Here is a 26,656-nt window from a genome sequence, read left to right on the forward strand (position 1 = left end):
ATATTTGTTCCCCGTGTAGGTACTTATAGCCTGTAATCAAGTCACCCCTTCATTTTCTGTTTGTTAAACTAAATAGATTGAGCTCCTTGAATCTATCACTATAAAGCAAGTTTTCCAATCCTTTAATCATTCTTGTGGCTCTTATCTGAACCCTCTTCAATTCATCGACAATCTTCTTGAATTGTGAAAACCAGAACTGGACACAGTATTCTAGCTGCAGTCTCACGACTGCTAAATACAGAGGTAATATAACCTCCCTTTGACTACATGAGATTGCCCTGTTAACGCATTTAAGGATTGCATTAGCCCTTTTGGTCAGAGAGTCACCCTCTTGTTTAGCTGATTATCAACCATACTCCCCAAATATTTTTCAGAGTCTCCACTTCCCAGGATAGAGGTCTGCAAACATGGCCTACATTCTTTGTTTCTAGATGTATGATGTTACATTTGGATATTGTTTGCTTGTGCCCAATTTAGCAAGCCATCCAGATTATGCCTTATCAGTGACCTGTCCTCTTCATTATTTTCCACTCTCCCTGTGTTTGTGCAAGTGGTAAATTTTATCAATGATGATTTTATGTTTTCTTCCAGGTCATTGATACAAATTTTAAATAGTGTGGGGCCAAGAACTAATCCCTGCAAGACCCCACTAGAAATACACCTGCTTGATGATGATTTTCTGTTTACAGTTACATTTTGAGACCTCTCAGTTAGCCAGCTTTTAATCCATTTATTATGTGTTATGTTGATTTTGTATATTTTAGTATCTTAATCAAATTATCATGGGGAACGAAGCCAAATGCCTTGCAGAAGTCTAAATATGTTACATCAACACTATTACTTTTACCGATCAAACTTGTAATATTATCAAAAAAGATATCAAGTTAGTTTTCCATAAACCCATGTTGATGGTCTTAATTATATTAACCTCCTTTAAGTCTTTATTAATCAAGTCCCATATCAGTTGTTCCATTATTTTGCTCGGGATCAATGCCAGGCTAACAGGCCTATAATCACCTGGGTTGTCCTGTTTATCCTTTTTAAATATTGGCACAACATTAGTACAACACTGGCTTCGCCCATTGCAGAAATGGGACCCCACCATGAAGGTTGGATTTGGTCCTGATTCAAACTATCTTCAAATTCCGGAATTAGATCCAGCATTTTGGTTGAGGCACTTCTCTAATACTAATAGACACAAACTCAAAGTCCTTACTGAAGTCTGTCTTTAAACAGGCAAAACTCAGTTGGTATGTCTACATTGCAATATAAACCCAGAGTCTGAACAAATGCTCAATCCTAATCCCCCTACACACAAATTGCACCAACCTAGGGCTCAGACCCAGGATCCCTGGATGGAGGGTCTGATCCTGATTCAAGGTGGGACCCAAGTTCAAGCCCTATTATTTTTCAGTGTAGATGCAGCCCCACTGAACTTGTGCTCTGGGAGTCTGACAAAAGTATTCCACAATTACAATGGCTGACTTTCTTTGTCCTCAGGACAGTCAAGTTTGGTGAACAGTCAAATTTTCCCACACTGCGCCACAAACAAAGGGCAAAAGGGGCCACATTTTGGGAAGGCACTGAAAAGTATGGAATATGTGTGGTTGGATTTGTACTCACATAATGCAGTGTAGACACTGGAGCCCTAGATTGGGACCCAGAGTTCAACAATTCCTATCCTGGGATTACAAATGAGTGTAGATGCTCAAGACCCAGGTTAACAATCCCAGGATCTGCTAACTCGAATTCTACTAACACTAGGCTTACGCCGCAGTGTAGAAATAACTAGTGGGTTGAATAGTAGTTGAGTAGTGAAAATTCCTCAGATATTTTATATCTGTAATGATTTTTCTTTCTCATTTGGTTTTTAGTGTCCATGATGAGAATGAGCATTGGTTACTAGCAGATGTAGTAGTAGCAGGTGCAGTGTGCAGTTCTCCACACATCTCTGGAAATGCACGTTGAGTCTGACCAGCAGGAATGCTCACATATTAGAGAGCTGAGACACTTTTCCATATTTCATTTTGATGCTATCGAAATGTTTTGAGTTTTTCAGTTCAGTCAAAACTATTCAGCAAATGTGACACAAAATCACAAATACTTGTGGGTCACCAAAACTGCATTTTCAGCAAATAAATTATTCACTGAAGATATTTCATCCAGTTCTAGGTGATCCTAGACTGAGTCATGGTGTCTTCTCTGATGCCTTACTTCAATGGATGTTTGGTTTATGTGAAGCCTGCAGAACAAGGCCCAAGAGGAGGTAGTTTAAGAAGGGCAAATGTACATTACTGGTGACATGAACCAGGTTGTAACCCATTCTTTCAGAGATGAGAAGCTACATTAGTATTAGACTGTGCTGTTATCCTCTTCTGAAGTATCAAAAGGCATAATGTAGTATTTCTTTACACTTCTTTACGTGAGATCAGCTCCTTTGCAAAAATATCAGCTTTCCACTTCTATTTTCCCTGCGTACTCAGTTTAGCATGTAGTTTTATTCTTTAATAAAGCCAGGCTACTGCATAAGGGCTAAAGCATGCATTTAGTAGGAAAATCACCACCAAATTGTGTATATATATATGCTAAAGAAACTATACATTTTCTATTTTTTATGAATAAAAATTGTGTGAGATGTGAAACTAATTTACTTCTAATCATCAGAATGTCTTCTTTTGCATCCTACCCTGACCCCACTCAAACCAGTGGGAATTATACTAGCCACTTCAATTGGAGCATGACTGAGCTTTGTAGGTAGTTTTAGCAAACACTACTGTAATGAAAAATCAAGCAATTTATTCTTATATTATTCTGGGTGTTTTTTCCCTCCATCAGGAGTGATGTTTTGTTGTTTTTCAGTACAAAATGGTCAGAGAATGTTAATTGACAGGAATGGGTCAAGTAGTATTTTTCATGCAGTCGTGAGATATGAAGGAAAACAAATTCAGTTGGCATATCTACAGTTCAACTTATGCTTTCTGCATTACAGGTAGGAAAAACTCCCAAACCAGAGATGAAGAGAATTCTTGAAGAAATAGATAATATTAAGACAAAGGTAACAAAATAGTTTTTATTTATTAGGTTAACTCAGTAGCTTCAGTAGCAAGAACCAGGCAACCAGATTTGCTAGTCTGCTGTGGCTGCTTTGCATTGTTCCAGCAACACATAGCAGCCAGAGCTTTCTGGTGACTATGGCCCAGAATATCTTCTCTTCTTTAAGGAGAAATGTATTTAAATAAATTAATGGGGATATCCTTTCTCCTAAAACTGGAAGGGACCTTGAAAGGTCATTGAGTCCAGCCCTCTGCCTTCACTAGCAGGATCAAGTACTGATTTTGCCCCAGATTCCTAAGTGGCCCCCTTAAGGGTTGAACTCACAACCCTGGGTTTAGCAGGCCAATGCTCAAACCACTGAGGTATCCCTCCTTCCTTGTCTCATTTCTCTAAGGTCCCCTGTTGACTTCAATGGGCTCTCGAACAGCCCCTAAATGCACAGTTGCCAGACAGCCCTCACTGATATCAGCACAATGATCACTGAAAATCCTATCCTAAACTGTTTTTCAAATTAATTAATTACCTAAGGGCCTTGTATAGGCAGAACTCCCACAGAAGGGAGCTTAGTTTCCTAAGAATTACAGTATCAGGCCACTTACTTAACACTGGAAGTAACTGCAACCACTAGATGTTTCCTAAAAATATTAGTCTGTGACCAACATTGGGGTCCATTCTAATTCTGTTAAAAGAAAATTCACTCTTCACTGTACCTCCGACATTGACATGTCACCCACGTATTTGAGAGCTCAGTTCTGCAAGTTGCTGAGTGCTTTGGCCCCAATTCAGCAAAGCACTTAAGTCTGTACTTAACTTTAAGTGCATGAGTAGTGCAATTGACTTGAGGGGTGAAGTCCTGAATCCCTCCACTGGTTCCCCCCTCTCCATCACCTCAACTTTAAATTTCTTTCTCTTCTCCTCTAATCCCTACATAATTCTACCTCTTCCTAATTAACCTGAGTCATTTATTACCCTCTCTTTCCCTCTCTGCTCTGCCAAAGACAACAGCCTTAACACTCCATTCATCTCTTTCTCCTATACGCACCTCTATGTGGGTCACCTCACTACTGTAACCAAAAGTTCTTGAGAAAGTTAACAGACGACTGAACTCAGTGAGCTAATATGGTAAAAAGACAGAATTGAAGCTAGCCCCATTACATGGCATCTGAGATTCCCTAACTTTGTCAGATTTTACACCTTGTTTTAGTAACAATGGAAACATAGATGTTCAGTTTTGGATAGTGAAATCTAGTCACTGTGCATACATCAAAGCAATGCAGAAGTGGGGTGTAGCTATTTAAATAGGTCAGGAAAAGCAGAGAAAGATAAGAGCATGGGGTAGGGAATTAAATAAAAATAAATACATGGTACCTTGAATTACATTTGTAACACTTATTTTTTCTTGGCAAAGTATAAATCTCAACAAGGCTACTTATTTATGTATAGGACAAGTTAGTGCAAAAATATTTTGGGCATAAATATTTCATGCACAATTATAATTGCTAGGTAAACATACATTATAGTGATAAGAGTTTGTCAGATATTTCAACCTTTATTTACAGCAGTGGACACTTTGATAAAGTGCATCTTATTTTATTTACATGGAAAATCTCGGACTTGGGCTAGTGGTCATTTCTAGAAAAGTAAATTGTAGGGCAAATGTTTGAAAGGAGGAAAAAGTTAATCTGTTATATCATGCTGGATGGTCCATTAATTATTCCATGGAAACTTGGGTCTCTCTTTAAGAAAGATTTGTGTCTCCACTAGTGTTATTAAAGAGATTTCTCTTTTATTTATTTAAGGGAAAAGAGGCTCCTTTTTCAAACTTTGATCCATCAATTCTTTTCCCTAAATCTCGGGACTATTGGACCTACCATGGCTCCTTCACTACACCTCCTTGTGAAGAGTGCATTACCTGGATTCTTCTGAGGGAGCCTATTGAAGTCAGCCCAGACCAGGTAAACTTCAGCTGGACATTAACCTCCCTATTGTCATGGTTCTTTCACAATTTGAGATTATTTATTTACACGCCATCCTGATGTTACTCTTTCAATACGGAAAACTCCCACTGGAGTCATTGGGAAATTTCATGAATAAAGACTGAGTTAAAACAGAGTGAAAGCTGAATTTCAGGATTGGGCCCTTCTATTAGAAACTACTCAGTTGGCTTCATTAGGAACACCATTGGGACTCTGAAAAGAGCTGCATAAGACTCCATCTTTCCCTGGGCCTGCCACCACATATAGCCCCCAACCCACGAGCTCCACTTCCCAGTCTATATAATTCCAGTGCCAGCAGGTGGCAGTAGAGACTGAAATCCGTAGCTATCTTCTTCATTTGGAAATTGTTGTAACAGGCTGGGGTATGGGGGTGCTCACAGGGGGGAGGCAGGAGGTGACTAGGAACTGAATGAGAGTTTTGGGCTATGTGAAGGGGACTGATTGTAGGCAGGGTACAGTAGATTGAAAGAGAAGAGGGAGTTCTCATCACATCGGCCAAAGAGGAATGGTAGCTCTCCCTTTCCTCTCTGTCTGCTTTCTCCTTACTTTAACCCCTGATTGTAGTAGATGGAGCTGGACGTGACTCACAAGACACATTACTTCACATAGGAACTTGCAAAATCTAAAGCCTGCACTGTTCATACACCAAGCTTATCAAAATGTAAGCAACTAATCTAGATACTTCTGCAGTGTGATAAATCAGTAGAACATTTGATGCATGTAACAAAAGTTATAGTTATGTATGTTTAAACCATTTAAATCAGTGGTTCTCAAACTTTTGTAGTGGTGACCCCTTTCACACAGCAAGCCTCTGAGTGTGACTCCTCTTATAAATTAAAAACACTTTTTAAATATTTAACACTATTATAAATGCTGGAGGTGAAGGAGGGCTTGGGGTGGAGGCTGACAGCTCGTGACCCCCAGTAATAACTTCGCGACCCCCTGAGGGGTCCTGACCCCCAGTTTGAGAACCCCTGATTTAAATTCTAAAGGGTTCTTCAGTTAAAGCTGATTGGAAAAAATGCAATGAAACGTTTTATTGGAATTTGCCATTTTGTTGAAATCTAAACAAATGGCAGAGATGGTTTAATTTTGATGCAGTTTTGACAGAACCCAGGCAGGGTTCCAATGGAATCCTGCCTGTCTCACAGGTTTCAAACCCTGCTTGGTTTTCAGCCAGATTGCCTGCCTGGCTTCTTGGCAGCCTGCCTGGCCACCTGCTGGAGAGCCCAGTTCCTCAGCAGCCTGCCTAGAGGGCTGACTGGGAACTGAGAGCCTGGGATAATGGGAGACCTGGCTTGCAGGCTCACAGCTCCTCAAAAGCCCATGGTCCTCTGCTCCGGGATAGCCCAACAAATAGATCACCTCAGGATCTGTAGCCCTGGGGCAGCATCCCAAAGGGACTGCCCCGAGCCTGTGCTCCATTCCCTTTCTCAGAGAATTTTTAAATGTTTGGTTTTCATTTCCGAACTAAACCAAATTTCAAAATATCTCCATGAAATGCCCACCATTATAACTCCCTCCAACTTCCATCTTTCAGGCAGAAAATTTCCCAGGTCTGATGTCTATTCACGTTGATTTTTTTTCCTTTTGAAAATTTGAGCAAAATCACCAATTATTCTTGAATGAAGACTGAGTAAAAAAATACACTTTTACTGTGGAGTGCAATGCATGAGGCAGGATGAGCGAGACTAATAATAAATAGTCAACCGATGTCTCATACACTACGCACTGAATGAAGCAGGGGTTCCTATGATCATCTAATTGAAAACTGTATCATAATGCGACCTTACATTTGGCATTTCTTAGGGATTCATTTTACAGCTATAATGTTCTTTTAATTTAGTTTTTATTTAATATTTCAAAAGATTTTTCTCTAAAATCCATTTTATTTGAAATACTAATTTCAAAAGAACAGTGACCTTAAAGTGACCTGCCGCACACATTCTAGCTGGTAATGTGTAACAAAGGCGATTGCAAAACTTGCATTAATTTCTATGTAAAAAGTACATATCTGGAAATTTTCTTGCTAAATTCTAGTAGACAGAAGTGGTAACTTCGGGTGACCTTCATTTCTCTGAGCTGAAGGCTTCATACCCAAGATGATGGTCTTTGAGGAGAAATAAATATATTTGTACATTTCTACCCCCACTTCCCCAGCACTTAAATGGTAGAAATCTGACCATGATCCTTTTGGTGATCTCACGTGTAAAGATCAGTTTTCTAATCTAGGATTGTTCCTATACTCAGCAGTCCACAATGTATGAGTGTCCCAAATTTCAAGACTCTAGCTCAATAGGAAAATGAAAATTAGGAGTCTGTGAGTGACATATTACACAGATATGTATTAGATTATACATATGTATAACTTCTCATCCTAGAATCTCAAGGTGCTTTTTTTATATGGTACAAATAAGCCAGTGCAGGCATCTTTGACACTGCATATAGATTCTGGTTGGTATTAGCATATCACACAACAATTTAATTTCCAAATTCTGACCTGATACTTTTGTGGCTAGAACTGAGGGCTGACTTGAACCTTACTCCCAAAGGTTAAAGCTAGCACATGCTCCTGTATGACTATATTTACATAGCTCATTGCTGCATTTACATAGCTCTTTCAAATACAGAGCTGGTCTGGAGTTCACTTCCCTATTTATACCAAAATATAAAGGTATTAGATATTTGAAAGCTTCTCCTTGCATGCAAAATGCAAATTGGCTCTGATCAGCTTTCCTGACTCAACAACTCAAGTCTGGTTAGAGCCTCATTACTGACTCAGCTACTTATATTATGGGGGATCATGTTCGGGTTTATTTGGAACTCCAATGAAGGCATAGCTATTAATGAACAGCTCTGTGTTGCATCAGCAATAAAAATATCACTTCCTCTTCTTCCCCCACTTTAAGGATTGAGCTTAGTGTAAAATTCATTTAGAATATAACAGCTACGTGCTGAATCATTGATCCAACTCCATCTGATGTGTTTCTGATCACTGTTATATTCAGACAGCGCTCTTCTTTCTAAATACTGTCAGTAGCAGGTTTTAGGCAAGACATTAATTGTTCTCCCAGTAGGCAGCAGGTCCTGTGTGTAACTCGATCAGTTCATCCGGAGAACCTGATCATTTCAAAAAGTGGATAATTAGTACTTGTAGCTGGTGCTTTGTTGTTTATTTGGGGTTATGCTGCTTTACGGACAGAATTATTAGTAGTAATATTTGTAGTAATGCCAAGGAGCTCCAGTCATGGACCAAGGCCCCACTGTGCTGGGAGCAGCACAAACACTGACAGTCCCTGCTCCAAAGAGCTGACAGTGTAAGTGACCATCACCTGAGAGAAGTTCGCAGGATCAGACCCTTAACGATCTCTAATCCTAGAAACCTGCTAACATTCAGACTTGCTGACAGTAATTGTTGTAAGTGCTAATTCCTTTGCCAAAGAGGCCAAGTTTGTTTTCCTTCTGTATGGCCGGAACACTGAGGGCCGAATTGTCCAGTGTGTAACTGGTGCACCTGGAAAGAAATGCTCACCCCATACGCATTAGGCTCTGAGCCAGTACCCAATCCACTCTGTTATTATCTTATTTCTACAACACCCTTGGCGTGCATGGAACTTTACAGCAAATGCATATACAAACACCCATTGGTGCACTCCAATGTGCGGGGGATACAGCAGGAGTGGGTTCCTTTGAAAGTAGGGCCCTTTGGGTGCAGAGCCAGAGAACTTTATCAAGTCCTGAAGAGTACTTGGAAAATGCTGCTTGTGGCATCACACAAAGAGAGGTTAACCCTGGATGTTTAATTTTTTCAGCAAAAAAGAAACAAACTGAAGGTCCTGCTTCTAACCCATCCAAAGCATTGCAGGAGGCAGCATCCTACTTAATAATATTACTGTCACTAGTACTGGGTCTTCCTACTATACCACAGCAGGATATAGTCTATGCCTCAGCTTGCTACCGAAGCAAAGGATTTGTTGAAAAATCCAGCCCTAAGGGCTTCTCACAAAGGACCAAATCCTGACACCTCCCCCGCAACCTCTGAGGACTCTATTGCTAGGACCAAATGGTGCAGTTCGTGTGCTGAAAGGGAGGAGACGGATTTGGGGCCCCTGCATAGGTGGTCCATTTCCCTTGCATGTCACAGAACTCTGCAAACCAGTGCTCCCTGCACCTCATCACATTGAGCCTCGGGGCAAGACTGAGCTGGAGAATACAGGCATGGAACTGGATCTATCCACTGTGTCTGTCTGTCTGTCCATCTATCTCCTGTCGATATTTATAGAGTGTTGCTGTAGTATCTAGGCAATGGATCCCCAGGCTATTTTATCCCATAGATGGTAGCACACTGGCCACGAAGGTTACTGTAGCCATTGTGGCTCTGTGGGTTTAGGGGGGAAATTTCTTTTCCCCCAGCCCTAGTGAGAGCCTCAGTGCATAACCCAGTCACTCCAGTTCTGGTTAAAGTACTGTCATCAAAGGTCAGAATTCACCAGTCCAGTTTCAAAGTGAGCTTTTCATTTTGGTGCAGCTACTCACTGTGTATTTTCCTTTTATACTGCACCGGGCAGATTTCTCACAGAATGGGAAACACATGCCTCTGTTCTCTAAAATAGAATTACATTCCTTCATTGGAACAAAAGCTTGTTAAACCACTCGTGCTTTTTCACCAACCTAATAAGACAGCCTTAACATTCTGAACACAGGATACAGTGAGCCATGAGGTCCATGATGGGATTTGTTATTATGTTTCAGATTAAAAATCCAGCTGATGAACTTTTCACTGCCTTTTGAAAATATTAACTAAGTACTCTGCAGGCAAGCTGTCGCCATGATTTCTGTCATCCTTTATACTCTGACCCTGCCTCTCTGATCATGAAAGGTAATTTCCATTGCAGTTCCACAGCACAAGGGGCACACAAGGGCTGCCTATCCCTTGCGCATCACAGAACTCCTCAGTGCAAGGATGTGAAGAGATGGGTCATGAAGAGGCCAGGCATGTTCAGAGGATCCGTTGCTATGGAGATTTACTGTGTAAGGATCCCTAGAGGCTATTCCAGCCATTAGGCTGCAATAGTCTCCATGCAGTTGCTCCTGTGACTTTGTAGGGAGATTCCCCCCCAACACAGAGTGGTTGGCCCAGCTAGTTGGTCTAGGCATTACGTCCTGGATTTGCCCCTTGGTGAATTCCATATTGACATTTTAATTTTGCTTCCTTGCAGATGGCAAAGCTCCGTAGTCTTTCCATCAATGCTGAGACAGAACCCGTTCGCCCCATGGTGGATAACTGGCGCCCTCCTCAGCCTGTGAAGGGAAGGGTGGTGAAAGCCTCTTTCCAATAAAATCTGTACTAAAATTGGGTGTCTTCAAGTGAGGAAATTCCTACATCCCAAAGCCTAGTTAGCTTTGTGCTCTCTACTGCTCTTCCTCTGGAGGCAGATCTTTGTGTCTGATTCTGAAATGCTGAGTAATGAAATGTCATGGATCAATTAATCTAATGTTGAGAGGTCAAAAATTACTTGAGGCAAACTCTAACCTTAACATGAAAATGTGGAATCTGTGTTTGGATCTCAATAACAATTGTGTTAGCTTTAGCAGTAGTATTTTTATGGATATTTCTAAGGAAGAAAAAATGTATAATTACTAATGGCTAGAAAAGGCATTTCCCCACTGTCTTTATGTTCTTCAGCGCTCACCTTTTTCAAGACGATAGAGGTTTCCAACTAACAGAAACAATGTCAGCTGAATTTAAAATGGGCAATATGGGTCAAATTCTATTATCAGTTGTACTAATGTAATCCAGTGGGAACTCCTGTGTGTAACTGAGGGCAGAGTTTTGGCCTTTGTATTCATATAGAACTGTGGAGAGTACAAAGACTCTCTAAATTCCCATAGATGATTAAAGCAAGTTAAGATTTTAATCAACTGAAAGGTTAATATTATTCAGTTTTATTTTGAAATTTGAAATCAAGATGTTAGATCAAACTAAGAGTATAGAATTTGTAGGCCTTCTTGATGGATGAAGGTGGATAGATTCCGTAGAAAGCCCTTTAGCACGCTAAGAGTTATTTCACTTCCATTTTTAATACTATAACATTTTTCTTACGTCTCAAGGTCAAATTTTGCCCTCATGCACATATGTATTTCATCCTGAGGTCACTGACATTTGTGTGCAAGTATCCAAGACCAGAATTTCATTCAATATCTAAAAGCAATTGACTGCTATGTTCTCTTCCTTTACTGTTGGACTTATCTTAAGGTAGCAAAAGCAATGAAACAGGACTGCATGACTGCACTTGAAGTAACAGCACCACTTCTGTCTTAGGACAACCAACACTAATAAATACTCTTAAATAAGAGATGCTGGTTTTGGTTTTATTTCTAATGTTGGGTGACAGGGAAAATAACAGACACAAGTTTAACAGGAAGACTTGTCGATGTCTTCCATAATACATCTATTATGGGTTCACCTGAGCCAGTGGAGCAGCTCACAAACAAACTCCTTGTAATTTTACAGCCGTCAAATTGATATTCAACTCAAGGTGGCCACCTGGGCTTTACATTCCACAAAGTAAACAAAACAGGCTTTGGCTGAACAAGCTGGCTTTTGGAGTTAAGATAGGAAAGATACTTCCTCCAGCTTTAGACAGAATTGCCTTTTGGATGAAGTAGCCAGGCCAGTTTACAGTGCCATCAGGCCTGATTGGCTTTTGTCCTCTCCCAGTCCTTCCAGCTGATGGAGGATCAGTTCTCATTGGTTCCCTCCATGGCTGATGCTGGAAGGCCTCCCTAAGCAGTTCCTGGAGGTCTAACTTCTCTGCCATTATTTTCCCCAAAAGGATACTTTCTCCTTTGGGCAGGGCCTCCAGCAGAGGGTAGCAAAAGCCCAGTACAACCCCTCACAACATTTCTGTATAACTTAGAAATGGATGAAGAATGTAGTACCCAACCCATTTAGCTATTTGCTTGAACTGAAAGATACAGTCATGACACCCGATAGCATCTCAAAGATGTGGTACTTCATCATGGCATCACCAGTTGGCACTTGCCCCCCACTGATGTCATTTGAGGGCCTCTGCTTCCAAGAAAATCCTCATTCCTATTAACATTTACTTCTCATTTGGACATGTACTATCCTTGATCCTACCTAACCATATATTCAGAAGTATTCTGCTTGAACTTTTCTGAACTGATCTGGATCATTTCTAATAATGCCATTGTACATTAATTATAGTTTCCTGCAAGGAAACACAGTTAGGTCACTTTGAAATTTCCTCTTAACCATTACTTCGCCTCTGTACTTTGCAACACACAAACCTGAAAGTTTAAGAATGGAATTAGCAGCTTCATTGCCCTGAGGACATAGAATGATATTCAGTAGTCCTGTGAGGTGGAAGTCAAGTCAGGTAATAGATTCCAATGAGCCTGAAGAAAAGCTGGTTATTTTGTGCTAATTAAGTCTCTTGGAACCAATAGGTCCAGAACTTCCATCATTAGTGCTAATGCAAAATGCCTTTTTCTGTCCTCATACCCCATACCTGCAGGGGTAATAGAATAGTGCAGGATATATTTTCACATTGTTAGCATCTATTTAGATGTACTATTATGCATCTGTGTTGTTGTGCAAGTCAATATAACAAGCAAACATTCAACAATGTTAGGGTGGAACAAGCCAGCATGAGCCAAGAAAGTCTCATAGGAATAACATGAATCTGTCTTTAATTAGTGATATTGTGAAGAAAGGATCATTTTGGGCAGAATAGGTCAACTTGGCAGTGACCTTAATGTCAGGGTCCAAAGAAAGTTGGGGTACCATTAGCAGTTGGCTGAAATGTTCACTCCAGTGCACCATGCATTTTGCTTCTATATTGATTATCTGACCAGAACTGGAGTAGACCATTCTAAGTGAATGACCTTTCTCATCGGCAGTGAGGTTGTGCGAATGTTTATATAAGTAGAGTATGTCATTCCTGGCAGAAGCTTCCTCAGCAGCTCTGCAATGGGCATCTATTGCTATATTATGAGCAACATCCAGCTTATAATTCATGACCATATAATCTCTCAAATGAGCCATGAGACCCTCCTTCCTTTCTTGTATCCCGACCACTTTGACAATTCTAACATTTTGATTCAACTGAATTTGGCTCAGTCATGCATTTCGCTGTGGCTTTCTGAATGCTGTCACATAACTTGTACGCAGTGTTCAATGGATCTCTGAATACACTTAATATTTATTCATTTGCTGAAAGTAACACCCATGACTTAGTAAGATTGTACTTCCTGCCTTTACATGCAGTGGCCTTGTGGGGAAGGGCATCAAAATTGAAACTCTTAACCCCTATCAATAAAAAGGGTTAACCCATCACTGTATAAGGCCAATATATTTTCTGTTGCAAAGGCAGAAATGCCAAATAAACATAGCCTTTCAGTGGTCTATACAAGGACGCCATATACCCAGCTATGCTGATCTTCCATTAAAAGATGGATCTGTGGTGCACAGTGCATTCTCTTGTATTTTGACACTTTTTTAAACAAATGTAAAGGAACAGCTGTACCCTTGTCAAATTCACTTGCATTCCTCTCCATATGCAGAGGCTTACATGTGGGATAAGGAACCAAGACACAGCCTGAAATGATATAGGATTACTTCTTTAAGACAAATAATATATACTATAACCTCAGTGTCGTTTATCAGTAATAAAAGCCAATCAAACACCCAGTTTGTATGTGATGGACTGGTCAAAATTTGGTCCAGTCTGAAAGAACTGAGTAGAATAGTAAAGCAATGAATAGTAAATTTGCCAAAAAATGCATTTTTCAGAGCACTGAAACTGTTCATGAATTCAGGTAACAAAACTGGGAAAAAGATTGGGAAATGTCTTAATGTTTTGTTTTGGTTCAGTATTCAGTTTTGAACTGACATTTTTCAATGAAAAGTCATTTCAGATGGATATTTCTGAAATGAAATGTTGTTTCAAATTAGCATTCTAAATGTTCTGTTTGATCTGCGTGAAAAAATTTTGGGTTTTGCATTTTGGTAAGAAAAGACTGAAAATATTCAGTTTCAGTTCAAATGAAGTAATTTTTTCCCCAGAGTGTTCAGTTCAGCCACCAAACAAACAAACAAAAAATTATTAGTTCAACTCTAGTTTAGATCCCTCCCATTCACGCTCTTCATTTGCACGCCAAACCCTCAGAGCCTCAGCACTGGGATTAAATAGAACTAACATACAGTTGGCCCTATAAAAAAATGAACTGTGGGAAGCCACTTTTATGTGCCATTTGGTTGAATTTCACCCTCAGTGCCTGTGTTTTTCAGCATCCAGGGACATAGCAGAGTTGGTTACTAGTTTTGATATTAGCAATGTCTGATCTTATTGAATTTTGTAGTTCATGGACATGAAAAACTGCATTCAAAGAGTAGTTATCAATGGTTTGCTGTCAGACTGGGAGGATGTAACTTGTGGGGTCCTGCCAGGGTGTACTCTGGGTCTGATGCTACTTAGTATTTTTATTAATGGCTTGGATGACGGAGTAGAGAGTACACTTATAAAATGTGTGGATGACACCGAGATGGGAGGGATTTCAAGGACAGAATTAGAATTCAAAATGATGGTGATAAATTGGAAACTTAGTCTGAAAACATGATAAAATTGATAAAACAGAATTGGTCTGAATTCAGTAAGATGAAATTCAATAAAGACAAGTGCAAGGTACCATGCTTAGGAAGGAAAAAGCAAATGCAGAAATTAAAAAAGAGGGAACAATTGGCTGTGCACCTGTACTGCAGAAAAGGACTTTGGGGTTATGGTGGATCACAAGTTGAAAATGAGTCAAAAATGTAATGCGCTTGCAAAAAAAAGACAAATATCATTCTGGAGTGTATTAAGAGAAGTGTTGTATGTAAGACCTGGACAGTAATTGTCCCAGTATACTTGACACTGGTGAGGCTTCAGCTGGAGTCCCGTGTTTAGCTATGGGTATCTGTAACAGGGTTCACAATCTACCCCTCTTCCTAGGGCCCATTTGCTGCCCCAATAAGGCCCAGAGAGGCTTTAGGTTGTGTAACACCTGGGTCTTTATTTACATAAGGTTCTCCCACCACAAATGTCTATCTATATACAAGCCTTACAGGATTAGTCACCTCCTTTACAGGCAAAGTCAGCCTTCAGCTAGGAGACCTCCAGTTCCCTCCCTGACTGACTCCTTCCTGACTGCCCCCTGCCTTCTGGCCCCCTCCCAGCCTTTATAGCCCTTGGCTTGTCAGGCCAGTAGATGTTGCCAATCCTCAGACTGGCATCAGGCCTTTTCCATCAGCCCCAGTCTGTTTTCCCTGATTGGAGCTGACTGGGCAGGGGCTAATTAGGTGCTTTTGCACTAGCATCCTGCTACAGTATCACATTTTAAGAAAGATGTGAACTGTGATAAGGTGTGTACCCCACAAAGTCTCTGAAAGTGTTAATGTGGTCCTGAGAGTCAATTATGCTACCTGGCTGCACCTGAAGAGTGGGTCAGGCTTAATTAAAGATGAGTCCCAGCTGGGAGAGGAACTGGGCCATTAATTTAAACTGAAGAAGTTTGGAGCAGAAGGGGATTGCAGAGAAGAGAGAAAGTGGCATAGTCACTCTCTTGGACTAAAGACTGAGACGGTCAAGGAGGAAGCTTGGGGGAGAGTAAACCCTGAGTAGTCAAGATTGGCAAACAGATAGGAGAGACACAGAGCATTCACTGGTGTGGAGTATAATCTGGGGGTGTGCCCTGGAAAAGACCCTTGGGAGGCATTTAACTGATGAGTAGAGTAGGAGAAACTAGAGTGAGATGAAAGGTCAAGCCTCAAGAGGGCAGAAGTTTATACTTGTTGGTTTGGGATTTTGTTGGGGGATTACAGAAGAAGGCCCTGAGAGTCCTAGTGCTAAAAGGAGGGTGAACCTAGAGAGGTTGTGGGGGAGAAGGCCTGGGAAAGGAAGAAGACCTGGGATGTGGCAACAAGAAATCTCGTGGAGTAAACCTCAGTTGCCTGTACTGGCATCCCTGGACAGGAGCCCAGTCAAGTGGGAGGGCCTGGGTTCCCCTAACAACCTCTGGTATGAGGTGTGAGGCCCTGAGTAGGGAACAAGGGTGAAAAAGTCCTGAGAGAAGGGAGTGAGGATCCTGGCCCTGAGTTAGGGCTGAAGACATTTTTTATAAGGATTTTGGACTCATTTATTGGCCTTTGTGACCCCAAAAGTGGTGGTATTGAACTGTGACCTGGATGGAGGCTGAGTTACAGGAAAAAAGACAACCACTGGGTCAGAGTAGCAGTCAGCAGGGTGTGTCATATGGAAAAAGAGCCTGCCATGCCACACTAAGCCACAAGGGAGCACCTCAGAGGTGAGTGCACTTTTTTACGTGTACAAATTGGAAAGAGTTCAGAGAAGAACAAAAATGATAAAAGGTTTAGAGAACCTATGATGAAAGGTAAAAAAAATCAGGCATGTTTCGTCCTGAGATAGGAAGACTGAGTGGGGAACCTGATAAGAGTCTTCAAATATGTTAAGGTCTGTTATAAAGATGGTGGTCCCGCAAACATAGGACAAGAGGTAATGGTCTTAATGTGCAGCAAGGAGATTTAGGTTAGATTAAGAAAAAAGTTGCTAACTATAAGGATAGTTAAGCTCTGGAATAGGTTTCCAAGGGAGGTTGTGGATATTCCTGTCATCAGAAATTTTAAGAACAGGTTAGACAAACATCTGTCATATATAGTCTAGATTTACTTGGTCCTGTCTCGGTGTGGGAGGATGACCTGTCAAGGTCCCTTCCAGCCCTACATCTTTATGATTCTTTGTGCCTAAGGACAGGGAGGAAGCTCCCTGCAAATGGGGAGGTGCATGGATAGGAGGGGGAGTGAGGGGAGGTACCTTAGACTCAGTGGGGGATTAGGGTGGACAGGAGGGTCCTGGGGAATTCCTTCCTGCTCCTGGGCCTGTTCCAGCACCTCCAGGTCCAGTCATCTACTCCCTGGCGTAATTGTGGGCCCAAAGGCAGCCACTCCAGCCCCTCTGTGTCCTGTGTGCGCACGTGCACACATACACACTGTGTGTGGGAGTTTGTCGGGGGGTGGAACCAACAAAATTTTTCTATTGTGGGGGTGCTAGCCCTCCTCCCAAAAATGTTCCATCTTGTTCTGCTGCCCCTGCTCAAAGGTGCATTTTATAAACTGGAAGAATAAACAAATCCTCACTAGTTGATAGTTCTAGTCTATTACCAAAACTCAATCTTAGCCAGTTTGTGCCAAAAGAAGTTTGACTGGTACCAGTTGCATACATCTTAAGGAAAGGGATAAACTTTGTTTTGCTGAATTGCAAATGATGTTAATTTACTCTGAGCACAGCAGATGGCATGAATACACTGCCCATTGAATTCAATGGGGCTATTCGTGTGCATAAAGTCACTCATGTGCAGGAACATTTGCATAATTAGGGTAACCAGGAATAAGCTTGCACTTTTCAAGCTGTCTTTTCTATACTTTCATTCTGCTGTTCTGTACCACAGAGTTAAGATTAGATTTCCTTTTTTCCAGTTTTATCCCTAACACTTCTTAAAATGCACTGGTCTATTTTTTTTTTTTTTGGTTATGTTTCTCACATGATGTTGGGTGCATGAACTAATTCTACCACTTCCCATAAAAAAGGATAAGATTCAGACCTTCTTTTGGATATTTGTGCAGATATGTCTTGTAGCCATTGTAGAGCTCATTGTAAGTTATTGCTTTAAGTGCAGTTGAAACTTTAAGGCTTTAACTCCTGCATCCATATTTAATGATGCCCCTATCTTTGCCAGCTGTTAGTATCTGCAACATAAATCAAAGGTGGAAACCTGTAAATCCAGGGGACTGACCATTTGTATCATCACAAACACATTAGATGTGAAAACTGAGATGTGAGCAGGATAGGTTGATTAAAATCACTGACTTTAAGCGCAATTTTAATCGGCAAATAGGAAACCATTGATTGAAATATTCTGTTTTGTTTTGTTTAACCTTTTTAGTTACTTTCTTAAAGAAAAGTGGATTACCATTGAATGGTAACCTTTAAAGCATGTTGATTTGTAACCTTTAAATTTGGTACTTCGTGCTGACCAGGACAATGTGCTATGTAGCAGAGAAACCAAATCTATACACATTTATTTAAGCAATTATATAGCTTTACATATATTTATTTAGATACTTAATTCCTTTTAGTATGTTGGAAAACGGTGAATGATGCATTTCTTATTATATGATTAATATTAATTTGATTTGTGTCAAGCTCTATGTGGATAGAATTTAGAATTCAATTAAAAATCCACAAACAGTATTTTTAATTTTTTAGTTAAATAAAACTACCATAAGTATGCTGGATACAGAAGAAAAATGTTTATAAAACATCTCTTGCAATTAAAAGTAACCAATTTATTAAACAAAAGTATTGTCTGGAGTTAGTGAATTTAACTGTTTCTGGTCACCAGATCCGTCAAGATTTTAGAACTTGTAGATCTCATCCTCTCACATGTAGTTTTAGTTTATTCTTAGATTGGAAGGTGAAAACACACTTCCTGAATTTTTCAACTCACTTATTTTTTTAGATTTTGAATTAATTTGTCATTGAACTGAACTAGCTGAATAAATTGAAATGAGAAAAATTGTCTATGCACTTGCAGAAGAGGCAACTGCCATCAGAAGCTGGCTTTGCACTTCAGCAACCTCTGGTTCCAGAGGCTTAGCTAGTGACTTCCACCAGTTCAGTGATTTGACTTTGTTTAAAGCATCAGAAACATGTACTGCTTAATAATTTTTTTAAATGTTATTTAAATTATTTTAGATTATAATATGTTTAGGCCTTAACAGAGTTGTCATAATCTCAAAATTAATTTTAAATAGGTTTATTTTTAAAACCAAATGTATTTAATTTAAGTTTAAAACTTATTTTAAAAAAATCAAGCGTTATCCATTCTGGACCTGATGCCATGTATAGACAGGAATCAGTGCTTGCACACTAGGGCCTGACACTGCACTTTTTGCCCAACCTACTCCTCACTACTTTTAATGGGGATTGGCATGATCAGGAAATAGGGGATCTGATTCCTCATCTGGTTTGAACTGCTACACAATTGTTACAAAATTCATGGAAACAAAGAAGAAACTAGAAGATGCTCCTGTCTCTCCCTGTCTAGCCTAAATGTTAGATTTCAGAGTGGTAGCTGTGTTAGTCTGTATCAGCAAAAACAATGAGGAGTCCTTGTGGCATCTTAGAGACTAACAAATTTATTTGGGCATTAGCTTTCATGGGCTAAAACCCACTTCTAGGCAGGTATAAATGCAACTCCCATCTTTTCATGTGCTGTGACTTACCAAGTGGGGGTCATAGCTAATGAGCCAATTCAGTTAAGATTGAAGTGGCCTATTCTCAACAGTTCACAAGAAGGGGTGAATACCAAGCCCCCCTTACAGACAGCCCCCCAACCTGAAGCAAATACTCACGAGCAACTATACACCACACAACAAAAACACTAACCCAGGAACCAATCCCTGTAACAGACCCCGTTGCCAACTCTGTCCTCATATCTATTCAAAGGACACCATCATAGGACCTAACCACATCAGCTACACCATCAGGGGCTCGTTCACCTGCACATCTACCAATGTGATACATGCCATCATGTGCCATTAATGCCCTTCAGCCATGTACATTGGCCAAACCGGACAGTCTCTATGCAAAAGAATAAATGGACACAAATCAGACATCAAGAATTATAACATTCAAAAACAAGTAGAACTCTTTACTTTCCCTGGACATTCAATAACAGACTTAAAAGTGGCAATTCTTCAACAAAAAAACTTCAAAAACAGACTCCAAAGAGAAACTGCAGAACCGAAATTAATTTGCAAACTGGACACCATCAAATTAGGCCTGAATAAATACTGGGAGTGGATGGGTCACTGCAAAAACTAATTTCCCTCTGCTGATACTCACACATTTTTCCCAACTGTTTGAAATGGGCCACCTTGATTGCATTCCTCATTAGCACTACAAAAGTGATTTTTCCCTCCCTTGGTATTCACCTGTTCTTGTCAATTGTTGAGAATAGGCCACTTCCACCAAATTGAATAGGCTTGTTAGTACTGACCCCCCTACACTTGGTAAGGCAACTCCCATCTTTTCATGTGCTGTGTATTTATACCTGCTTACAGTATTTTCCACTCCATGCATCTGATGAAGTGGGTTTTAGCCCACGAAAGCTTATGCCCAAATAAATTTGTTAGTCTCTAAGGTGCCACAAGGACTCCTCATTGTTTTTGCTAAATGTTAGAGACACTTAATTGCAAATGACTGAGACACTCTAGGCTGAATTCTCCAATGGTTTGGGAAAATAACTCATAATTATGCTCAGCAGAACTTCCTAATTATAATTTTGATAGATAATATTTTTAAGCAATTATTTATTGTCACTTATGATGGGGTCAGACAATAATTATTTAATGGTAAACATTGAGAATCAAAGTTAAAGCTTTATAACTCTTAAAACACAAATTGTCAACATCATATGTCAAAAATATATGAAGTAAACATCCTTAAATCAAACTAAGTTCTTGAGCAGCATTTTTTTTGCCTATCAGTACATTTCAATTATTATCAATGGAAATAATTCTTTGTCAGTTTGTGTACACAGTGAGATCAATTAAGTTGCTGCTGCTCCCTGTTGGAAGCTGAAGGAAAGTGCTGCAATCAGAGCATTTATTTCCGGAGGAGACATTTAATTTTAAGGACATTGAGGTAAATGGTAATTGGGACAAAATACAACATGGTTTTACAAAAGGTAGATCATCCCAAACCAACCTGATCTCCTTCTTTGAAAAGGTAACAGATTTTTTTAGACAAAGGAAACGCAGTGGATCTAATTTACCTCGATTTCAGTAAGGCATTTGATACGGTTCCACATGGGGAATTATTAGTTACATTGGAAAAGATGGGGATCAATATGAAAATTGAAAAGTGAATAAGGAACTGGTTAAAGGGGAGCTACAACAGGTCATACTGAAAGGTGAACGTCAGGCTGGAGGGAGGTTACTAGTGGAGTTCCTCAGGGATCGGCTTTGGGACCAATCTTATTTAATTTTTTTATTACTGACTTTGGCACAAAAAGTGGGAGTGTGCTAATAACATTTGCGGATGACACAAAGCTGGGAGCTATTGCCAATACAGAGAAGGACTGGGATATCATAAAGGAAGATCTGGATGGCCTTGTAAACTGGACTAATAGTAATAGGATGAAATTGAATAGTGAAAAGTGCAAGGTCATGCATTTTTAGGGATTAACAACAAGAATTTGTTATAAGCTGGGGATGCATCACTTGGAAGTAACAGAGGAGGAGAGACTTCAGAGTATTGGTTGATCACAGGATGGACATGAGCCGCCAATGTGATATGGCCATGAAAAAAGCTAATGCGGTCTTGGGATGCATCAGGTGAGGTATTTCCAGTAGTGATAAGGAGGTTTTAGTACAGTTATACAAGGCACTGGTGAGACCTCATCTGGAATACTGTGTGCAGTTCTGTCTCCCTTGTTTAAGAAGGATGAATTCAAACTGGAACAGGTACAGAGAAGGGCTACTAGGATGATCCAAGGAATGGAAAACCTGTCTTATGAAAGGAGAGTCAAAGAGCTTGGCTTGTTTAACCTAACCAAAAGAAGGCTGAGGGGAGATTGCTCTCTATAAATATATCAGAGGGATAAATACCAGGGAGGAGAGGAATTATTTAAGCTCAGTACCAATGTGGACACAAGAACAAATGGATATAAACTGGCCATCAGGAAGTTTAGACTTGAAATTAGATGACGGTTTCTAACCCTCAAAGGAGTGAAGTTCTGGAACAGCCTTCCAAGGGGAGCAGTAGGGGCAAAAGACACATCTGGCTTCAAGACTAAGCTTGATAAGTTTATGGAGGGGATGGTATGATGGAATAACCTAATTTTGGCAATTAATTGATCTTTGACTATCAGCGGTAAATATACCCAATGGCCTGTGATGGGATGTTAGATGGGGTGGGATCTGAGTTACTAAAGAGAATTCTTTGCTGGGTGTCTGCCTGGTGAGTCTTGCCCACACGCTCAGGGTTTAGCTGATAGCCATATTTGGGGTCGGGAAGGAATTTTCCTCCAGGGCAGATAGGCAGAGGCCCTGGGGGTTTTTCACCTTCCTCTGCAGCATGGAGCAGGGGTCACTTGCTGGAGGATTCTCTGCACCTTGAAGTCTTTAAACCATGATTTGAGAACTTCAGTAGCTCAGACATAGGTTAGGGGTTTATTACAGGACCGGGTGGGTGAGATTCTGTGGCCTGCATGGTGCAGAAGTCAGACTAGATGATCATAATGGTCCCTTCTGACCTTAAAGTCTATGAATCTATAATCCTCTTAGGCTGAGAGTTTTCCAGAGGAGCCACCATTTGAAAGCAATTACTGGGGATTTGGAGGGCAATGATTGTAGAGATATGTTTATGAAAGACTGATTTGGAGACACTCCCACATAAGGGACAGTGCCGTGAGTGTGGGAATTTGCACAGTTGGCGGGTCACTGTGCCTCCCCAAACAGTCAGGTGTGGCCCTGCCCTCTGCTTACCACCACTCCCTGCATGTGGCTCCAGTCCTCCAGCCCCCAGTGCTCCAGCTGGGGCTGCATGCCACCTGCCTTCCCGGCATGCTGGGAGACTGCGTCCGTGCGCTGCCCACCTTCCTAGCACTCTGGGGCTGGGGGGCTGCAGCCACCTGCACTCTGGAGCTGGGGAGGCTGGGGCTATTAAATTTATAAAGTCTTCATCATTTATAAGGTATTGGGACCCGCAGGACAAAAGTAGGATGGGGATCATCTAATTTTTGCATGACAAAGATCGGAGTAATGTCTTCCAGAATATTTTCAATGTGTTGAGACTGTATTTGAGGGTACCCATTGCCAACTGTGAAGCAGAGTAATCTTTCTCTAAGCTTGCCTTACATAGTCTTCAATCTACTATGATAAAAACTAACTTTACTGTTCTTGCTACCATGTCAGTTGAGTGGAATTTACAGCAGACACAGCCATTTGAGGAAACAATAATAGAAATTGTGGCATTTAAAGCTGGCAAGATGTCAGTTTAAACATAAAACATTGAGTCAAATGAAATGCTGCATGTTTATTCAGGCAGTACATAAATTGTTCATTGCCTTCAATTTTCTTTTCATGTTCTTTCCAGTACTATAAATGATTTATTGATTGACATAAGCTGGGTACTTTTTTGCTTTCACTAATACCATGTTCATGAAAAGGGGGCCTCCAAAAACCATTAGCCCTAGATCTCCAATTTCATTAATCTAGACCTGTGAGGGTGCATGGGAGAGTCTGGAAGAGGTGTTGTGCATGCAGGGGGGGAGGAGAGCACCTGGGGGAGGGGCTCGAACAGTCTCTCATCTGTCCATCTCCCAGTAGCCTCCCAAATTTCCCCCTTGCTCCCCCCTCGCTACCCCCACATTCTGTTCCTCTCTGCCCCGAACCCCCCCACCAGTTCCCTCATTACTCCCTTCACCTTCTCACCAGCCTCCCACACTTGCTATTTTCTCAAAAAAAAAAAAAATTCTTTGAGGATAACTGTTTTAAAGCACATTTTTCTGCTCACAATAGTAGAGGGACAAAGTAGTTAGAGGGTTGCAATAAGGGATGATTTTATTAGAAGGAAATATAGCAATGTCTTTACTTAATGATGTTAGTTTCTCCTTGAAAGTTGCTTGCTATTTTTTCCAGTGTTCCATGCCCATAATCCACAAGGGGGAGCCAATTCTTCAATATTCAAATTTTCAATGTCACTTGTAAATAGGGTGACCAGATGTCCCAATTTTATAGGGACAGTCCTGATTTTTGGGTCTTTTTCTTATATAGGCTCCTATTAACCTCCACCCCCTGTCCCGATTTTTCATACTTGTTGTCTGGTCACCCTACTTGTAAATAACAGAGATGGTCTTGAGATGCAAAAATGAGAGATTCAGAGCTGGGAGGGAGGGTTAATTCTAGCCCTTCTTTAGTAAGTAAAGACACGCTAAGGAAACTGGTTTGATAGTTGAAGTTTGTTTCTCTGAATAACGAACAAATGAAACCCAGACTTTGTAAAATGTTTCCTGTTTCTGTTGTCTGCTACATGTTCATTTGTTGATCATCACTACTAAAAGGACTGTTATTTTCCTCCATTGAGTCACTACTTCTAATCTAGCATTTGTCAGATGAGATGTTACAATACACTATAACTTCCTTTTTATCAGAAGACAAGACTATTACCACAAGATCTAGTGCATCATCTTTTCTGCACCACCCACATAGTGGGCTGTGTCTAAATGGCATATTCAACTCCTAGGCATAAGATTTATTTCCTTAAAATGTAACTGTGGTGTAACTGAGAAATGTAGATCCTCCTAGAGACTACTTGTTTGAAATGTGATGATGTATTTCCCTAACTTACATGAGTTATAGTTAAAAATCAATACAAGAGCCTATTGTCAATCAAATACCATAAATGCTTTCCATGGTTCACATTAAAATCGGCACTGGAGAGATTTTGGTCTCTCTCTCCCAATATTCTGTGGTTCAGTTCCCATTTACATTTTTTCCCATGTCAGTTCTGGCAACTGCTCAGAGAGTCAGGCAATCTCAGAGAACCAGGTAAAGATAGCTGCAAGAGTTTAGCAAGAAGAAATAAATCGTTTCTCTGCACACACCTTTCTGCTGCACATGTGCAGCACCAGACAAGGAAATGGCAGCTTGGACTTCTACTCCATTTCTGACCAGTTGAAGTCCTGAACTGAGGAGCTCATTGTGCAAGACGCTGAGCAACCCCTATTCCTATTGACTTCAGTCTGAGCAGAGAATGCTCAAATATAAAGGCACTCAACACCTTGCACCAGGCCCTCTGCTTTTATTAGTCTTAATTCAGGCTGACTCCAATTGACTTCAACACCAGTCCGCTTATATGAGGAGTGGGTGAAAGCTGAGTAAGGACCTCAAGATTTGCCACTGTACGTTCATCCTTTGGGCCCTTTCTCTGACTGTTCATAATGACCTTAGTTCGGTCCTATTCAGTCTTAACCTTCACAGACTGTGTCTCCATCACATCTTCATTCAGATTCATCCTTTGCTGTGTAGCTAGGGTAACTGACCATATTATATCCTGAATTTCAGTTTTCAAAATAAAGTTCTAAATACCGTTATTCATGCTGCATTTGTATTCATTAGAATCTGTAGTGCTGGATACCCTTAGCTGGAAAAAGTATTACCCAGGTGGATGGAATAGGCTAGTCAACTCAGGGTAAACACTTCCTTTAGAGCAATGGCACATAAAAGGTCTTTGAGACCAGTGTTGCCCTACCGAGCTAGAAGAGGAATTTGGGGCTATACAAGGATCCTTTTAGATATCCTGGAAGGGGTTCAAGAAAGAAAGTTGTTTCAATCTACTTGCATATTAATCCTGGTTAAAAGAAACTGCCAGGATAGCTTGGAGTACTCCCGTGTATTATGTTTTAGAGACTTTGTGAATTTTCCTTGGGAAGTGAGGCAAGAAAGCTACCAAACTTGGAAAGTGTTCATCTTCACTGCATGTAGGATGTTGCCAAGGATTGCACCTACTGATAAAGTCACTGGGAATAATCATTTTAGGATCACTCATAAAGGGAGTGGTTGCAGAGGTTTCAACTAAACAGGTGTTGGCACAAAGGTGGTACAGCGAAGCTCGGAGTTCTCCTGACCCTGAAAGAATCTGCATAGTGCAAGAGGGAGCATGCTAGATAAGTCTCTGCAGCACTATACAAACCTGTAGATTTGTTTTCAACAGTTACAACACAGGAAGGAAGTTAGTCATCGTAATGTCCTGTCTGGGATGCAAGTGACGCTTCCAAATGCTTTCTGACATGGTCAATTGTGGTATGGAGCAGAAGCAGAGGGGAGGAGAGGAGAGACAAATCTGAAATTCAGATAGTGAGATCAGGTTCAAACTAATATGATTGTTAAACTACAGATGCTGTATGTTAGGAATTAAGATGTATTGCTGCCATAGTTGTATAATTGTGGTTTGGGGCTGTGTTCACTTATCACCTCATCTCTGCCAACTGCTAGGGAAGGAAGTCATTTCAAAGCTTCCTGCAAATGCAGGATTTTTCTATCATAGCAAGCACATCAATTGGTAGACATCCTTATGGTTGTATGAGTTTGAACTTCTATTTCTGAAATAAACTGCCATCTGTGCTACCACAAAGTGTTGCCTGTTACTCACAGAATTTCCCAGTCAAAAGGTTAGAAGGGGATGTTAATCTCTTGAAAAGACAACTGTGAAACATTGCCTCTTATAAGAAACAAGACGATAATATAGAAGTAGCTCTGTGCACTAGTTGCATGCTGCTACATTATTGGCTAAGACACTGAGAGCTAGTGCACAGGTAAGTCTTTGCATATTTGAAATCCCTTATTCCAGAATTTTGCTGTCACCATGGGGAGAGTATTTATTACATACTAAGCCTATGGATTCTTTGGGGTCTCAGATATTCCTTGACTTCTTGTGCTTAGGGTGATAATCCTCTTT

At 40.6% G+C, this 26,656-nt stretch overlaps 1 protein-coding gene across 2 annotated transcripts in view; it reads left to right on the forward strand.

The window, feature by feature from the left end:
- The window catches only part of LOC117873629 (carbonic anhydrase 3-like), a 106,624-nt gene that overhangs the window by 15,551 nt on the left and 64,417 nt on the right, over positions 1-26,656 (forward strand). Inside the window, exons 5-7 of one of the 2 annotated variants that reach the window (XM_034763218.1) lie at positions 2,990-3,055; positions 4,854-5,009; positions 10,271-11,407. In XM_034763218.1, coding sequence (XP_034619109.1) covers positions 2,990-3,055; positions 4,854-5,009; positions 10,271-10,390 — 342 coding nt within the window. In that variant the 3' untranslated portion in view covers positions 10,391-11,407. Of the gene's footprint in view, positions 1-2,989; positions 3,056-4,853; positions 5,010-10,270; positions 11,408-26,656 lie in introns of those variants that run through there. The other variant, XM_034763219.1, reaches the window with a different exon arrangement.

Source organism: Trachemys scripta, chromosome 2 (genome assembly GCF_013100865.1).
Source record: "Trachemys scripta elegans isolate TJP31775 chromosome 2, CAS_Tse_1.0, whole genome shotgun sequence".
In the NCBI taxonomy this organism is placed as follows: domain Eukaryota; kingdom Metazoa; phylum Chordata; order Testudines; family Emydidae; genus Trachemys; species Trachemys scripta.